The following is an 18,120-nucleotide window of genomic DNA, read 5'->3' as shown; positions in this document are numbered from 1 at the left end:
CCAGCACTGGATGTGTCCAGTCACAGCCATTCAATGAATGAATGGCTGTGATTGGACGCATCCAGCACTGGCTGTGATTGGCTGAGTGGGCTGTCACTCAGCGGTGCTCAGCCAATCAGAGCAATCTCTCATTGGGGGCAGGGATTTCAAATCCCCGTCACTAGAGAAAAAGTTCCCCTGGCAGCTGCCAAGTTCCGAGAGCGCCGCCGGGGACAGCGACATCAACTGTAAGGTGAGTATGCATTTTTTATTTTGACTCAGGCAGTGTAGCTAGGGCGTTTAGCGCTGCCAAAAGCACGGTACCAAGTTGTGCCGCGTTTTTGGCAGCACTGAAACCGCTGCCTATTCATTTCAATGGGCAACACGGCTGAAAACGGACAAAAATAGGACATGCAACGCTGTCGAGGTGCAGCGCTGAAGACACCGTGTTTTCAGCCTTGTGTGAGCAGCCCCATTGAAATGAATGGGAGTGTTGTACAGTGTTTAGCACAGTGCTGAAAAAGCAGCGCTCCATGCTGTACAAAAACGCCTGTGTGAGGGAGGCCTACGTCGAGAGGTGTAATCAGGTGAGTGAGGTTGAACACTGACCAGCATGGCAAGGCAACTTGATTTATCGGAGTTCGAATGAGGCATGACAGTGGGTGCCAGATGGATTTCCAAAGTTGTGCAGGGATTTAATGTTCTTCGATCCACAGTGTGCTCCGAAAATACCTCATTGAAGGCATTACCACTAGGGATGAGCGAGCATACTCACTAAGGCTAACTACTCGAGCGAGTAGTACCTTAGTCGAGTATCTGCCCGCTCGTCTCTAAAGATTCGGCTGCCGGCGCGGGTGACAGGTGAGTTGCGGCGGTGAGCGGGGGGGGGGGGGGAAGAGGGATCTCCCCTCCGTTCCTTCCCGCTGCTCCCCGCCAGTAGTTGGCCTTAGCGAGTATACTCGCTCATCTCCAACTACCACCCATAGTGGACAGTGCAGTGGCTGCCTATGGGTGCTTAATGAACATGATCAGCGGCATCTAGCTAGAATTGTCAGTGCGAATAGACAAGCGACTCCTGCAGAAATCACATCCACTTCAGCACAGGACGCCACTCATGCATATCCTGCAGCTCAGTGCAATATGCTTTAGCTTCCATGGGATATGAGAGCAGAAGACCCCCCCAGAGTGCCTCTGTTAATACTACCAAAATTGCCTAAAGGGCAAGAAACCCCCCGGTTGAGGACCCTCATTAAAATCTAACTTCTATTGAGCTAAATGACAATACTTAGAGGTATGGGAATTAAAAATACAATCCCCTGCCTAGCAAACCTGGGAGCGCTGAGCCACCTGTACTATATATCATTCAATGCTGCTGTATACTGTGCTTTATAGAGCTCTCGTAAATAGCTAGTAGCTAAATAAGATATCACGCAGGTCACTGCTGCAGACTAATGACTCTGCCTAAATAATATCGCCAGCTCTGCATTGAGTTAAAAGAAACATAGAACCCCCCCCCCCCTTCCCCAACCTGTTGGTTTGTTAACACCACGACCCCAGACACAGCACCTCTCCTAGGCTTGTGAGGTTACCAACTGGACCCTAGAGGAATGTGTGGTCCAATGAGTCCTCGTTCCAGTTGTTTTGGGATGATGGTAGGTTTCGTGTGTGCGTGTGCGTGTGCGTGTGTGTGTGTGTGTGTGTGCGTGGGTGTGGTTTCATGGCATGAGTTGGGTGCATTGGTCCACCTAAATACATTACTGACCGCTGCCCACTACTTTTCACTGCTTGGTGACCATTTGCAGTCCTTCATGTACCCCCACGATGATGGGATATTCCAGCAGGGTTATACATCCTGCCATCGGGCACAAGTTGTCCAGAATTGGTTCAAGGAGCATCCTGGAGAGTTCCTGCAAAGATCTATTCTGCACATTCACACGAGTTCAATTCAGCATTCATGGGATGTGGTGAAGAGGCCCATTCATACATCAGGTCTGGCACCTACAAATACCACGGTGGCTATCTAGACCGCATGGCTCAACATCCCTCTATATGTCTTCCGTCCACTTGTGGAATCGATGCCATGTGGAGTTGCTGCACTTCGCCGGCCTCCGGAGTTCTACACCATATTAGTTTTTGTCCCATGACTTCTGGCATGCCAGTGTATAACTGTGTCTGCGTAGTGTGTAGATGACTCCATGCTGGATGACCTCTACGGACGTCTTGGGCGGGGCAGTGTGTAATGTGCATACTGGGGTCGGAAAAGACTAGAGATCCCCTTCCCTGAAACTAATTTGGGTACTTATGGGTTATTGGTCAACACTTCTATTCATTTCACAAATGTTTCACAATACAAGTGTGTTTAAAAAAAAAACAAAAAACAAAAAACAAAAAAAAACCCTATTTATTTCTTAAACTCTTTTTAATTCTCCAAAACATAAATATTTATAATCTATATATATATAAAGACGAAAGCCCTCACTGACTGACTCACTGACTCGCCAAAAGTTCTCCCACTTCCCGATGTCGTAGAAACATGAAATTTGGCACGAGCATAGATTATCTCCAAGATAGGAAAAGTAATTGGGTCCCAACTCGATTATTCAATTCTAGCGCAAAAGAATTGGCGTCAAAATTTTACGTACGTAATCTAAATCTCTCACTTCCCAATGTCATAGAAACTTTAAATTTGTCCTGAGCATTGATTATGTCATTAATAGGAAAAGTTAATGGGTCCCAACTCGATTATTCAATTCTATGCGCAAAAGAATTAGCGTCCAAATTTTACGTACGGAATCTAATTATCTCACTTTCCGGTGTCATAGAAACGTGAAATTTGGCACGAGCATTGATTATGTCATAAGTAGAAAAAGTTCGTAGGTCCCAACTCGATTATTCAATTCTAGCGCAAAAGAATTGACGTCGAAATTTTACGTGCGGAATGTAATTTTTTCACTTTCCGGTGTCATAGAAATGTGAAATTTGGCACGAGCATTGATTACGTCATAAATAGGAAAAGCCAATGGGTCCCAACTCCATTATTCAATTCTATGCGCAAAAGAATTAGCGTCCAAATTGTACGTATGGAATCTAATTCTCTCACTTCCTGATGTAATTTTATATAAAGGAAGCGTCGCATGGTTACCTCCACGTGGTGTTTCCTGGGTAACGCAGAGAACTATGCAAAATGGTGAATATATGTTTTTCTTCAGTATCTCTAAAGTAACCACGACTTCATAAGATTTTCCGTGTGAACACCAGATAAACACCAGTATCAAATTAACTCGGGCGAAGCCGGGTATATCAGCTAGTATTATATAATGGTCTATTAAAAAAGTGGTGACAGATAACCCACAAGTACCCTAGTTTGCTTCCATCGGCTAAGCATCTGTTCATGTTATATTTTATGCCCCCTCCCCTGCAGCACACAAGGTTTCTACTCGATTCGCAACCTGATTGGTTGCTTGGGTTGGCTGATTCACAGTGATTGGTTGTTTGTGTTGGCTGCTTCACCAGACAACGAATCAAGTTGCGAATCGAGTAGAAGCCTCGCACTGCTCCAACTTCAGCGGTGATACAATCCCTACGTGTGACCTACACGCGGGGCATGACGGGAAATGTAGTTCCCATCCTCCCATTTGTCCACATCACACAGGACGCAAGAACTACATCTCCCACAATCCCTTCTGCTGACCAGCAACACGTGGGGTTTCTCTTGCGGTAGTAGCCACATTGTCATCATGTCGTCCGGCTGCAAGATCGGTCCCTCCATCCTCAACAGCGACCTGTCCCGCCTGGCCGCGGAGTGTGAGCGCATGCTGCAGTCCGGGGCCGACTACCTGCATCTGGATGTCATGGACGGGTGAGGGCGCCCTGCGCGGGATGATCGGGGGGCTCTTGCCTGTGTGCAGATAACATTCTGGTCGGGTCGTCCGGATCTGAGCTTCAGAGCACAAATCATAATGCAGTTCACCTACATAGAACAGCTTTCTGTGCTGCAGCATTTTCTTCCGGTCTTTGCAGCAGTGGAGTCTTTGTTGGGGCTGCAGCAGAACATGTCAGGGATATGCAGAAGCCGCAGTCTGTTAACACTTCCCCAAATGTTGCACTCTTTATTCTGGTTCCTCCTGATACTTTGACTCCATGTGACCCGTCCCGTGCAGCTGGCGGCTCTGTGGGCGACCAGAAGGTGCAAACTCCATAAACCTCATTAGGCTTCTCAATTAAAGGTACTTTTACACGTAAAGGGCGCCGGAGCGGGTCGGGGATCGTTTCGGCTGCCTCCATTCACAGTAAGCAGGCGTAGCTCATAAGTGAGCGACTGCCTGTTCACACGGAGCGATCTATCAAGTTCTCTGCATGCAGAAGCCAGGTGATGAACAAGAAGCTAACGAGTTCTCGCTCGCCGCCCAGTCGCTGCACGCATTTATACCGAGCGATCTTATTGCTGCACGGTTGACAGCTGAGCTGTATCATTGGGGGTTGGCACTCTCCTGCAGGAAGGCTTCTCTCACACAAGCGTATACTCGTTGCATATTATGCGTGCAGTAGTTTGCGCACAGTCCTGATCTCCCATAGACTTTAATGTGTCTGTCACACTGTGCGCAAAAATAATCACAGCATGCTCTATCATGACACACGACCGTACACGCCAGGATAGGGTATGTCATTGCATGCTTAAGCTTGCCCGAGAGGGGCCTTAGTGGTACACTCCGCAGGGGAGGCACAATCCACCTTACAGTGGCTCATACAGAGAATGCTGCTCGTACTGAAGAAACCAGGACTTTATTTTGATGTAATCAGGGGTACAACGATATCTGAGGATTTGCCTTCCTCACCCTTTTTACTGCAATCGCACTTTTTTTTTGCACTTTTGTTGTAATATCAAGGAGGGTTGACCTTGTACTTGTAGTACTACACTGCATTCTTTGATGATGAGCCCTTATGTTACACGCATGTATTTTCTGATCTCTTTTATATGCTTTAGTTAGTGTCTCCCCGAAAATAAGACCTCGCCGTATTAATTTTTGCCCCAAAAGAGGCACTAGGTCTTATTTTCAGGGGATGTCTTATTATACTTGCCTAGCAGGCTCAGCCCAGATCCCTCCTGCTGCTCTCTGAAGCTCCGACATGCTTCTTGCAGCCCGCAGAAGATCACTTCCTGGTTATGGGATTCATAAATTCCATCACCATGAAGCGATGGCTCTGATTGCTTCTCAAGCGCTGCTCATCCAATCAATGCAGCGCTCGATGGACCAAGAAGATGGCTGCTATTGGTTCAACAAGCGCTGCATTGATTGGCTGAGCAGCGATTGAGAACTAATCAGAGCAATCACTTCCTGGAGGCGGGACTTAAGAATCACGTAACCAGGAAGTGATCTGTGGGTGGCCGACGACTACAAGAAGCAAGGCGGAGCTCGAGAGGGGAGGGATCTGGACCAAGCCTGCTGGGTGATGGATTCCTTTTTTTTTAAATTGTAGATGTAATGTAGCTAGGGCTTATTTTTTGGGTAGGGCTTAGATTTCAAGGCTCCCCGAAAGTCCCCCATAGGTCTTATTAGGGGTAGGTCTTATTTTCAGGGGAAATAAGGTATCTAGTGTCAGTTTTGCAGTTTGTGGCGCTTTACCGGGTATTAGGCCTCATGTCCATGGGGAAAATCAGGCCCGCTGCGGATTCTTCATGCAGAATCCCGCAGCGGGTCCCTCCTTTCCCGCGGCCATGAGGCTAAAAATAAGAATAAACTCGCCTGTCCGGACGCTGGGGATCTTCCCTCCGACGCAGCCGGATCTTCTTTCTTCGGCCTGGCGGATGTGCTCGGCATGCCGGCAGCGTGCCGTGCGCATGCGCCGGGCACATTTACCGGGCCGAAGAAATAAGATCCGGCCACGACGGAAGGAAGATCCCCAGCGTCCGGAGCAGGTGAGTTTAATTCTGGTACGGGTCTCCCGTGGATCCGGACGGCTTCCATAGGCTTCAATAGAAGCCTGCGGGAGCCGTCCCCGCGGGAGACCCGCACCAAAATGGAGCATGTTGCATTTTTTTTTTTTCCCGCACGCGGATCCGCGCCTGATGGGAAAAATGACATCCGCAGGTATTTAACTACCTGCGGGTGTCCAATGCATCCCTGTGGGGCGCAGATCCGAGTGCGGGAGAAACGCTGTGGATTTTAAATAATCTTTTCCCCATGGACATGAGGCCTTAAAGCGGCACAGATCCCTTATGATAGTGATTGTGTTGCGCTTTGACCAGTGTTGTCTGAACACAGTTTTGTTTGTACATTTGTGTCTATCTGTTCATGCGTTTTTAGTAACATTTCTTATAGTCCTCCTTCTTTGGTTACATTGTTATTGGTTTGCTGAGGTTTTTATATACACACTTAGGCTAGAGTCACACAGGGCAGTTTTGCCGCAGCAGATCCGCCCGTGGCAAAACCGCCCGCGGCCGCTAATCCCGGGATTAGCCAGCCATGTGGATGAGATTTCTCAGAAATCTCGTCCACACGGGACGGCTAATCCGCTGCGGTAAATCCGGTTGAAGCTGCGGCGGCCGCAGCTGCGGTTTCAAAAGAAGCAGCATGTCCATTCTTCGCTGCGGCCGCGCTCTCCTCTATGGGAGCGCCGGCCGCAGCGCGGCCGGGCTGCTTCAAAGCCGCCGCGGCTTAAACCGCAGTGGTTCTCCCGGCGGAAATCTCGCGGTTTTTGCTGCGGCCAAACCGCGAGATTTCCGACGAAAATCCGCCCTGTGTGACCCTAGCCTTACTGCTTTTTTTGTTTTGTCTGACATTACAGTTCTCAGTGTGTCCTACAGGACCCGTCTTATTGGGATTTTTTTTAAAATCCAGACTACACCAAAATAAAGTCCTGGTCTCTTCTTCACAAGGAGTTGTGTCCTATGCCTTAGTTTATTCTGCGCATTGAAGGCACTGTACCAATCTCCCATAGTCAACCATATTGCTGCTCACACAAATTACGCAAGGTACACGCGCAAGTAAAACTGCAGCATGGTCTAACTTACGAGTGCGTATACGCCAAAATAGTACATGGCAATTGGCGGCACACAGCAAGTACACAATGTCATTGCCTCCTTGCTGCGTGTCTCCCGTAGGCGTCTCGCTCATGTGAGCTCACTTGGAAGTAGAGTTGACCTCTGATGAGGGATCCTGGACTTGAGGGGGGTTTACTGACTGCCATTATCCCCCTGTGAAGTAAGTGGAACTTCAGCTCTGCCTTTGTAGCTTTCCGTTGTGTCTATATCGCTCAGCGCTGGTGTGTGATACCATGTCGTGACCGGGACCCAGCGGATCTTTGGGACAGACCAGGGCACTCTCCAACTTGAGTGTTTGCATCGGACGGGGTGACTTACTGATCGCTGGAGGCTCGCTGGGATCTTAGTTGGGACTTACATTGTGCAGTTTTAGGCCTAAACACCTGGATTAAGGGAGGTTAGTCTTCTCCACTACTGTTACAACATTTGCACTTTATGGTAACTAGATTGATGCGATATTCGCTATGTGAACATAAAATGGGCTCGTTCACAATCGCAGCATCTCCTCCTTTTTGCGATATCTCACTTGGTTTTCAATTGGGCTGGCAGCAGCAGTGCCGGCCCCATTGAAATCAATGGGAGAACATCGTGGTCCCCTGCCGCGGCGGGAGATTCCTTCAGCCCCGCAGGGATGCAAAGCTGTTTCCATGTGAAAACTCCTCACATCCAGGGGTTTCCACATGGATCGCGAAGGAGATTTCAGGCTCTAATTCCCGTCCGGATATCATTCTCACCAGTGTGAAGGAGCCCTGACTCTCCCTAGCGGTGTTCTTGGCTGAAGCACAACCGTACCGCTAGACTTAACATAGGAACTTTGACCTGGCTTGACAGGTCACTCTAATGACACCAAAATCCTCCCCCAAAGGTCACGCAAAAGGGTAAAAATGTAGTGCCAGAAAAAGCCTGAAGGCTCATTTATGTTAGACATATGATATTAGGGGTTATATGCCATATGGCAGCCACTGCTCTGTGCTATATTAATGTCCAGTTTTTAGCACAGCCATAAACTATCCTGATGGTTTTTAATGTGGTTTTCTAATACAGATCGATGCCGTAAATTTGGTGTTGATCTCTTAGTCTTTGCCCCAGTTGGGAATCGCTGCTCTGAGGTCACAATTTTGTACTACTTTTCTACAGTAGTAGAAAGTTTACATTCTGCGTTGGTGCAGGTTTAAAAACTGTGTTAGGGGTGTTTTTACATCTGTGGCAGGGTTTACCACTTTCCTGCTCCGTTTCGGGAGTAGGAAAGGGGAATCCCTGCGGTCGATCAGTTCCGTCCAACAGTGCCGAACGGATGCTATTGACTACAATGGGGTCTGCCTGCTTTACACCCGGCTGCCCGGCTTTTGGACAGAAGAAAGTGTTGCATGCATCGCATTTTCTTCAGGTATTTTGAGCCGGATCTGCGATGGAACCCCTGACCGGAGACTCCGTCACAGATGTGAAACCGGCCTTAGCTATGCTTGTCTATCAAAGGAAACCTTTGTTTCCATTGAAGATCAGCTGTGAACTTTTGTAATACCCATGGCTGCCAGTAATAAAGCCTATTTTCTTCCCTAATTCACGTGTAGCTGCTTGTTTCCTGAAGTGGCTGTAGAGTCTGGTTACATTCCACTGTATATGATATTATCAGCGCCGTCTAGATTGCTTTATTTGGTCATTTTTGCTGATTTTGGGGTTTTCCTGACCTCCACAGGACATGGGCCCCTCGGCTAGAGTTCTTCCTTTCCGTGGAATGTTCCAACTGGCTGCACCAATAAACCAGCGCTCTGTGTCCTGGCGCTCGCTGGGTCTGCGCCACGCTCTGCTCCTAGTGCTTGGTGACAGCGTCCTCGTTGACATCAGTTACACAGTTGGCTTCTCTGCCTGATTTGTGTCTTATTCCTCTTGTTGCAGGCACTTTGTTCCTAATATCACATTTGGACATCCTGTGGTGGAATGCCTCCGAAAACACCTCGGAAACGACCCATTTTTTGGTAATTCTTGGGGTCATAACTGTAACGTCTCCAACATCTGTAGCTGCTGAACCAACAAGGGCTTATTTCTGTTAGGAGGTGATGCACTGCGGTAACACTTAGGCCTCATGTCCACGGGGAAAATCAGGCCCGCTACGGATTCTACATGTAGAATCTGCAGCGGGTCCCTCCTGCCCCGCGGACATGAGCGCTTAAAATAGGAATTTAAAAGAATTAACTCACCCGCAGCGGACCGGGAAGGTCTTCTCTTCCTCACGGCCGGATGTTCTTTTTCGGCCGGCGGATGAACTTGTCACGCTGGCGACATGCCGCGCGCATGCGCCGGGCACATCCGCCGAGCCGAAGCAAGAAAGATCCGGCCGTGAGGAAGAGAAGACCTTCCCGGTCCGCCACGGGTGAGTTAATTCTTTTAAATTTCTATTTTAGGTCTCCCGCGGATCCGGACGACTTCCATAGGCTGCAATAGAAGCCCGCGGGAGCCGTCCCCGCGGGAGACCCGCACGAAAATGGAGCATGGTCCAGATTTTTTCATGCTCCATTTTTAAAAAAATACGTTTTATTGACCATCCGCGGGTATTTATCTACCCGCGGGTGGCCAATGCATCCCTATGGGGTGCGGATCCGCTGCGGATTTTAATTCTTCTTTTGCCCGTGGACATGAGGCCTTAGGGGTTTACCAGAATACCCTTTTATCACCTTACCACAGGATGGGTAATAAGTCTGATTGGTGGGAGTCTCGCTGCTGGGCCACACTCCGATCCCAGGACCCCTCCCCACTCCTCTCTGTGGGCAGGAGATTGAGCGGCGCATTGATCACACATGCACAGAGCTGCTCCATTCACGCTCAGTGGGACTGATGGCTCTGGCCTGTATGCAGCCATTTCCATCGGCCCGTGTAAATGATTGGAGGGGCGCTGCGAATGCTCGACCGCACCCCAACTCAGTCTCTGTGTCACTGTGGGTGAGTGCAATAAGCCAGAAGTGAGAAGGAGACCCCTGTTCTCAGGACTGCTGGGGATCTCAGCCGTGAGACCCGCACTGATGATAGTTATTTACTATCCCGTGAGTAGGTGACAATTTGTTTTTGGTACATCCCCTTTTAATTACTTAAAGGGGTGGTCTCGCGAAAGCAAGTGGGTCTATACACTTCTGTATGGCCATATTAATGCACTTTGTAATATACATCGTGCATTAAATATGAGCCATACAGAAGTTATTCACTTACCTGCTCCGTTGCTAGCGTCCCCGTCGCCATGGTTCCGTCTAATTTCGGTGTCTTCTTGCCTTTTTAGACGCGCTTGCGCAGATCCGTCTTCTCCCTTCTTCTCCCTTCGGCTCCGCTCGGCAGCATCGGCATTTTGGCTCCGCCCCCTTGTACGCATCATCGCGTAGCTCCGCCCCATGACGTGTGCCGGTTCCAGCCTCCTGATTGGCTGGAATCGGCACATGACGGGGGCGGAGCTACGCGATGACGCGTACAAGGGGGCGGAGCCAAAACTCCGATGCTTCCAAGACCAGCCGAAGGGAGAAGAAGGGAGAAGACGGATCTGCGCAAGCGCGTCTAAAAAGGCAAGAAGACACCGAAATTAGACGGAACCATGGCGACGGGGACGCTAGCAACGGAGCAGGTAAGTGAATAACTTCTGTATGGCTCATATTTAATGCACGATGTATATTACAAAGTGCATTAATATGGCCATACAGAAGTGTATAGACCCACTTGCTTTCGCGAGACCACCCCTTTAATGATATTGGTTCTTCAAGACAGATTTTTTTAATACAGATTTCCATTGTGTGAACAAGGGTAGAGGACAAATCATCACCGGGACGTACTTTTAGTAAAGGAGTTTATGAAACCAAATCCCAAACCTCATATAATGGACTTTCTAGTATTTTTTTTTTCCGCTCACCAATTTCGAGATCTCAGATATTCATTCTATTTGTTTATAGGTAATTTTTCTTCCATACATTTTCTCCATTTTACAGATATGCACATGATGGTCGCGAAACCGGAGCAGTGGGTTAAACCCATGGCAACTGCTGGAGCCAACCAGTACACCTTCCATCTAGAAGCCACGGAAAATCCTGGAGCCTTGATTAAGGAAATCCGAGAAAGTGGTATGAAAGTAAGTGTAGCAGGAGGCACCGGCACTTGTAGGTGTATACTATTATATACCAGACTGGGTTATTCAGAAGGGAGCAGATATGGGGGATTTAATTACAAATGACAGGTACACAATCCTCACATCACTGAAAAGAGGAAGGTTCAAAGTTTGTGACATACCAGTAAGCTCCATTTTCTGCCAGCGCTGTTTCTTGTTTATAGGAAAGTGCTGACACTGCAGGAGAAATCGTTGTGCGCTTTAGTTTAAGTGTGAAGCCTTTGTTCAAGTGCAAGGTGAAGTCTGGCGTTGATTCAAAAAAAAAGTTGCAATGGTGCAGAGAATTTGTTAAAGGGGTTTTTTCACTTCTAGTTGTTTTCAGACAGCTCTGTGCATTGTGCAGTGGCACAAGTTAGTACTGCAGACTAAATCCTATTGAAGTGAAGAGGACTCAGTCTGCAGTACCAACCCGGGCCACTGCACAATGTACAGAGCTGTCTGAAAATAACTTGAAGTGAGAGAACCCCTCTAAACTTGATTGCATATGCAAAAAGGGAAGCACTGGTCACTCAGGGACAATAAAGCTGTAAATGAGATGCCTTGCGTTGTGGTGTGGAAGAAAATGGAACTTGCTGGTATGTCATAAACTTTGAACCTTCCTATTCTCAGTGATGTGCGGTTTTGTTCCTGTCTTTTGTAGTTTGTAATCAGATCACTAAAGCTTCTCCTTCTTTCTGAATAACCCTATATATTCAGTCTTCCGGTTGTAATGGAAGTCCTTCCATGGTTTTCAAAAATGACCCCATGGGGGACTTCCCTATAATTTTTGCACCTGCTGTGTATTTCCTCAGCAGGCAGAAGCTGCACTATAGTGAATAGTTTATGAATTCCTGTTCACGCAGTGGGGTTCGGGTAACGCAGGGTTGGTTTGGTGGTTGTTTGCTGTATGGTGATGTATGCAGCAAATCCTTGGACAGTTCCAGACACTTTTTTTTTTCTTCCTGTGGGGGTATTTCTGCCAGATTGGTAATCGGTGGCAGAGGGACAACTGTAGTCATAACCTTTGTCCTCTTTCTCTAGGTAGGCCTGGGTATTAAACCGAATACCACAGTGGAATATCTTGCACCATGGGCAAATCAAATTGATATGGCTTTGGTTATGACCGTGGAACCCGGGTTTGGAGGGCAGAAGTTTATGGAAGACATGATGAAGAAAGTAAGTGATCACCTGGGGTTGATGATGCCGTTTGTCATATGAGGAAAATGTGCAAAGTCGCCTCATTAGACTAAAATCCTTCCATTCATTTATGCTTACAAGGGTTGCTCCCCCCCTCCCCCTCCTCAATGCAGCTCTCCCCTATTCACAGGATAGGGGATAGTTATCTGATCACTGGGGGTCCCAATGGTAGTACCGCCAACAATCAGCTGTTCACTATTTTTTGTAAAAAGATAACTTCATTTCACGAGATGACCCCTTTAATGGCCACTATTAGAGATGAGCGAGCACATTCGGATAAAGTAGTCACTTGAGCGAGCATCGCTCTGCTTACTGGTCCGAGCAGCCTCGGGAGTAAGCAGTTACTCGAGAAGAGCGATGCTCGCTCGAGTAACTGCTTTATCTGAGCGTGCTCGCTCATCTCTAATAGTGATCAAAAACCAGATGACCGTTTGTTCTTGGTGTCCTATTTGTACCTGTTATATGGTATGTTTTCCAGTAGCACCTTTGGTGGTTCCGTATTTTACTAAACCCCAAAATATTACATACCGTATATACTTGAGTATAATCCGAGTTTTTCAGCACTTTGTTTTATGCTGAAAAACCTCCCTCAGCTTATGCTCGAGTGAGGTTAAATTACAAAAACCCGCAATACTCACCTCCCAGCCGGTGCCTGTGTCCCTGGCACGATGGTCTTCCCATCAGTGTGGCAAGCAGCTTGAGACTTCTCCCTGCTCAGCTTTGAATTTCCCCGCTGTGATTGGATCGAGCGCCAGCCAATCACAGCCGGCGCTCAATCATTCAGACATTCAGTGAATGACATCACTGAATGGCTGTGATTGGTGTATCGAGCACCAGCTGTGATTCGTTCAACGCCTTTAAGTGCCTAATACCTGAGCAGTAGGCTGGTCATTCGTCATCCAAGTCGCATGTGTTGGCGAAAGCTCAGTGCCGTGTTAGTGCTATTGCTTCACATCAGCTTTAATAATTGGGTAATGCCTAATCTGTAAAGGCAATCAATTTGGGACAATGAGCAACTCCTGGACCCATCTGCAGTCGCTCCAAGTAGGCGATCACTAGTGATTTTAGTAGCCTGTGCCTGGCAGCATTTCTGTTTGTGTCTTTTCTCTTTTTTTTTCACTCGATGACTTATATGGAGTAACTTATTAACGAAGTACCAGGTAATTAAAAAGTGTGAAAAGAGCCGTAGTTATGAAACTATGGACCACCAAGGCTGTTGGCATCAAAGATGAAGGCTGATGCCTGCATGTGTCAGAGCAGACTTTTGTATTAACCCCTTAGTGACAGCTCTATTGCCTTTTTACATCCTAGCTAAGTGGGCTTTAATCCTCGAGGATGTAAAAACATGCTTCCCATGAGGATTTAAAGCCGTGACAGCTCCATATATTAAAGTAAATAAAGTGGAAAAAAAAAAGTTAACGTTTCAGCTCCTCTCATGGATCGCATCCATGAGTGGCGCTGAAAATACTCACTCCCGTCTCCCACTATGTCCTGCGACGATCTGGTCCGAAAACTACCTTTGGCAGTCCTCTGCGTGTGCGTGCCAAAGGAAAAATGGCGAAGCATATGCAGAAGACCGTATTGTCACGGGACATTTGAAATCTCCTGGCTCCCGGCTACTAAAGGTAGTCAGGAAGCAGGAGATGTCACTGGCGACTGGTTCCCGGGTCCTTGATTGCTGCTATCCAATAGATAACGGTGTTCACAGAAAAGTAAAAATATAGAAGTTAGTGTCAGATCCATGAGTGGAGGTGAAAATACTTATTTGCGGACCTTTTCCCTCACTTCGGCGTAAGGTTGGGACATTGAAAACCAATATATCAAAATATTGATCTATCGCTAATGCTTTGGCAATACTTTTCATCGATATTGCTATGTCCGATATATCGGTATCACGGATAGTTTAAGGCGATATAATATCGATTTTTGTAAAGAAGAAGCGTGTCTTGCAGTCCGGTGACCAGATCTTCTTTCTTTACATTCCGCCCCTTCCTCTGTGTTGGTACAGGATGTAGTTTTGCTCGAGGCACTAATGAACTTATAAACAAGTTCTAGAAACTTCTGGAAAGTGCCAGGTGACTCTTTGCTCCAGGCAAAACGACTTTCAGATAAAGTGGGGTCTTCGGCCCCCTCCTCCACATGCGTTTGTTCAAGGCGGTAGACACAGGCTCTGAACGCTTGTGTCTAACACGATGGCTGCGGGCAATGCTTTCTAAATGAAAGCATTTCCACATGCAGATGGAGGGCTGCGCTGAACGCACGAAGGTCGCGTCCAGAAAAGAAGTTGCGACATGTCGTGCGTTCAGCGTCTAACGCGAACGCAGTGCCAGTAGAAAAGATAAGAGATCCAGCTAACACAATTGCATTCGGGGCACTGCGTTCCTGTTACCAGGCCCTGCATTGTTTACAGGTTGCCATGGAGACCGTTGGTCCCTCAGCGGCAATTTGAAAAAATGCAGGGCATGCAGCCCCACAAACACACAGAGATCATGCTCACATCCCGTCAGGTCCAGCGTCCATCTTCGGGCTTCCTTGTAGCTGGCAGGACCTTGTTTCAGTGTGCTTGTTGGCTCATTAGAGAACAATTATTGGGGCCAATGATAAAAACTTTCTTTCCATAGACCTCATTTTAATTATGTGTTTCATCTGTAATGTTTTATCTTTATTTGTAACTTTAATCTATTTTCATGTTATTAATAGTTAGAAGTTAATAATAAATTCAACAGTTTAAAGTTTAAAAAAATTTTTTTTTGTTGATTGTGTTGCTTTATTAACCCTCAACCTGTTTTTTATTTTTTACAGCATTTAATCAATATATCGCTAGTTTTCCACCGATATTTTACAATAATCGATAGTATCGACTATCGCTGAACAAACTATCAATATTTTTGTGTCTGTCCCAACCCTACTTCGGCGCATGCACACGTTGGCACAATGTCGGATGCAAGCGCAGAAGCTGGGAAGGGCTCGGGGAAACTTAAAATCTCCTTGCTCCTAAAGGTAGCAGAGGGTCACAGTGAGCGGTCCCCAGTCATGTGATCACCGTTATCCAATGGATAATGGTGATCATGTAAAGGTTAAATACAGTTGAACTTCAATGCTGCTTTCGGTTTGGGCCCCTTTGTGCAGCCAGACATAAGATTAGGGCCACAATGGGTATGTTTCTGAACACAGAACAAACAGGGGTATCCATTTTGGGGTGTAAATCCTCATTTTCATGTAAACTATAGGAAAAAATGTCTTTAAAATGACATAGTTGCAAAAATATGAAACTTTATTTTTATCCTCTAAATTGCAGTAATTCCTGAAAAGAAACTGTGTCAAAATACTCCTGACACCCATCAGTGAATACACAAAGGGGTGTAGTTTTTAAAATGGGGTCATTTGTGGGGGTATCTATCATTCTGATACTTGTGAACCTTTGCAATCTTGGCTTGGTGAAGAAAACAAAATGTTCCTCAAAATGTTGATATGTAATGTTAAATTTGTACGTCTCCTAAATGGTTTAAAAAACTAAAATTCAAATGTGCATCCAGAATAAAGTAAACAGATGGAAATATATATCTTATCAAAAATATATACAGTATGTTTGTACATATTTGAAAAATTGCAGTTGAAAATGTGAAAAAAATGATTTTTTTCCCCCCCCCATTCAAAATTTTCCCAATTTTGGCACTTTTAATAAATATAAATACAAATTCTATCGGACTATTTTTACCACCTAAATGAAGTACAATATGTGGCGAAAAAACATCAGAATCACTTGGATCTGCAAAACCTTTACGGAGTTATTCTGTGTCAAAGTGACGCATATCAGATTTCCAAATTTGGCTCTGTCACAATTTTCTGTCCATAACCTTCTGTAGAAACGTTGCATACAGAACCGGCAGGAACAAAGTGCTGAAGTGCTGCTAGTGCTTTTCTAACGGCCCCTGTGACTTGCTGCAAAAGGTATCCACTTTATTCTAATATCCCATCTCCCACTTGTAGGTGCAGTGGTTAAGATCACAGTTTCCATCACTGGACATCGAGGTGGATGGGGGTGTCGGACCAGAGAATATTCATCGTTGTGCAGAGGTGATTTCTATTCAGTGTTTTTTTGTTTTTTTTTTGTTTGTTTGTTTTTTCCCAATCCTTTTAGAGCTCAGTCAGACGAGCGTTGTTTCTTGTGCAATGTGCGCAAAGAACCCCCCCCCGCATGTTAAAAACACACGTAACCGAAGCTCCGTGCCCATTGCTTTAAATGGGGCTGGCGCTACTGCAGCCGGCCCCAGTGAAAGCAATGGGAGGCAGGCAACCCCTGCAGTGATTTTCAGGGAGGGGCTTAAATATAAGTTCTTCCCTGAAAATCATCCCTACATGCTGTAAAAAAAGGCTGTGTCTGATTGGTCACAGCGCTCAGTCATTCATTGAATTCAATGAATGGCTGAGCGCTCAGCCAATCAGACATAGCCCGTTCAAGAGGCTGCGATTTTAAATCCCTCTCAGGATGAGAAGCCAGTGACGTGCGTGCGCGCACGCGTGTGTGCGCTAATTTACAGCAGCTAGGGATGATTTTCAGGGAAGGGCTTATATTTCAAGCTCTTTCACGAAAATCACTGTGGGTGTTGCCTGCATCCCATTGCTTTCAGTGGGGCCGGCGGCCCCATTAAAAGATGCCTCTGCAGCGCCACCCATTGAATGGCGGCATTCCTTCAAATCAAAGTGATTGAGAATAGGAAACCAAGACAGAAGACCGTGCACATACAGCTGTTTCGGGGTGATTGCCCCTCATCAGTGTTCAGCAGGCTTCTGGCTTAGTGTGTGAGATGCCTATGATGTGGGTCAGCACGGGTGTTGTGTCTCCTTAAGAAGAGCACCCAAAAACATAGTATTATATGCAACATGCAGCCATGTAATTACCTCACTAAGTCCACAACAGTCTGACACTTAGATACTTTGTGAACACTTGCTGCAATGCCGTAGTATCAAGAATCTCTCCTTTAACTGTATATTTCTATTAGCCGTTCAGAGTATAAAGCTATATTTTGATCTGACAGGCTGGTGCTAATATGATTGTGTCCGGAAGTGCCATTATGAAGAGTGATGACCCGCGCTCCGTCATCAACCTTCTCCGGAATGCCTGCTGTGAAGCCGCTCAGAAGCGCTCCTTGGATCGGTGAATCCGGTGTCGGCTCATACAGCGGTTCTAAGCAGCCCACTACGCAGCCTTTCCAGATCGGTGCCGCGGACTGTAGAGGGCTGCCGTACTGCCTCCCTGACGTGATCCTCTTCTCCAGTGACGACTACTTCTCCCTTTCGTACACATCGTGGTCTATCTCATAAGAAGTCTGTGGGAGAGATGTGTCTTCTGTTGGAAGGAATGTTCATCCCTCCTCAAACAATAATGTGGGACTAGGCTTGTAAGCAAATGATGGAGGTACGCCAAGCTTGGGTTCATGCCACAGCTCTGGAAATTTGGTACACATGGCTGCATATTTTTTTTAAATTAAACCCATAAAGCTACTTGTCGGCACATTCACTATAGTGTATGAATGTCATTCCTGCAGCATTGTTGGCTTTTCTCCTGGATGGTCTAAGTTCAACATCAACTTCATGTTTTTGAATGAAAATGTGGGGAAGAAAAGTTTGGATGATTCAAAGAAATGTTTGCATTTTTTTTTCTTTTTACTTATTTTACTGGTTTTCAAAATTTTATTTTTTTCTTCTGACACAACTCCTTCCCCCCCCCCACACACACTTATTAGAGAGCTGGGACCCTCATGCATTCTGTAAACGGTTGTAA

At 46.6% G+C, this 18,120-nt stretch overlaps 1 protein-coding gene across 1 annotated transcript; it reads left to right on the top strand.

Moving 5' to 3' along the window:
• Window positions 1-3,670: 3,670 nt before the first annotated feature.
• RPE (ribulose-5-phosphate-3-epimerase) lies at window positions 3,671-17,856 on the top strand. The gene is made up of 6 exons (XM_066575638.1): window positions 3,671-3,838; window positions 8,918-8,997; window positions 10,984-11,123; window positions 12,180-12,314; window positions 16,326-16,412; window positions 17,375-17,856. The coding sequence occupies exons 1-6, from the start codon at window positions 3,717-3,719 to the stop codon at window positions 17,495-17,497; spliced, it is 687 nt and encodes a 228-aa protein (XP_066431735.1). The 5' UTR covers window positions 3,671-3,716; the 3' UTR covers window positions 17,498-17,856.
• The last annotated feature ends 264 nt before the right edge of the window (window positions 17,857-18,120 follow it).

Source organism: Eleutherodactylus coqui, chromosome 8 (genome assembly GCF_035609145.1).
Source record: "Eleutherodactylus coqui strain aEleCoq1 chromosome 8, aEleCoq1.hap1, whole genome shotgun sequence".
Lineage (NCBI taxonomy): Eukaryota > Metazoa > Chordata > Amphibia > Anura > Eleutherodactylidae > Eleutherodactylus > Eleutherodactylus coqui.
This window is presented reverse-complemented; position numbering and strand designations above follow the sequence as displayed.

What these genes read in the sequence shown, in the direction of transcription:
- RPE (XM_066575638.1), top strand. Translation starts at nt 3,717, where the DNA reads ATGTCGTCCGGCTGCAAGATCGGTCCCTCCATCCTCAACAGCGACCTG. An exon ending in CATCTGGATGTCATGGACGG is followed by an intron (nt 3,839 to 8,917) that starts GTGAGGGCGCCC and finishes CTCTTGTTGCAG; the next exon opens with GCACTTTGTTCCTAATATCA. An exon ending in CGGAAACGACCCATTTTTTG is followed by an intron (nt 8,998 to 10,983) that starts GTAATTCTTGGG and finishes TCCATTTTACAG; the next exon opens with ATATGCACATGATGGTCGCG.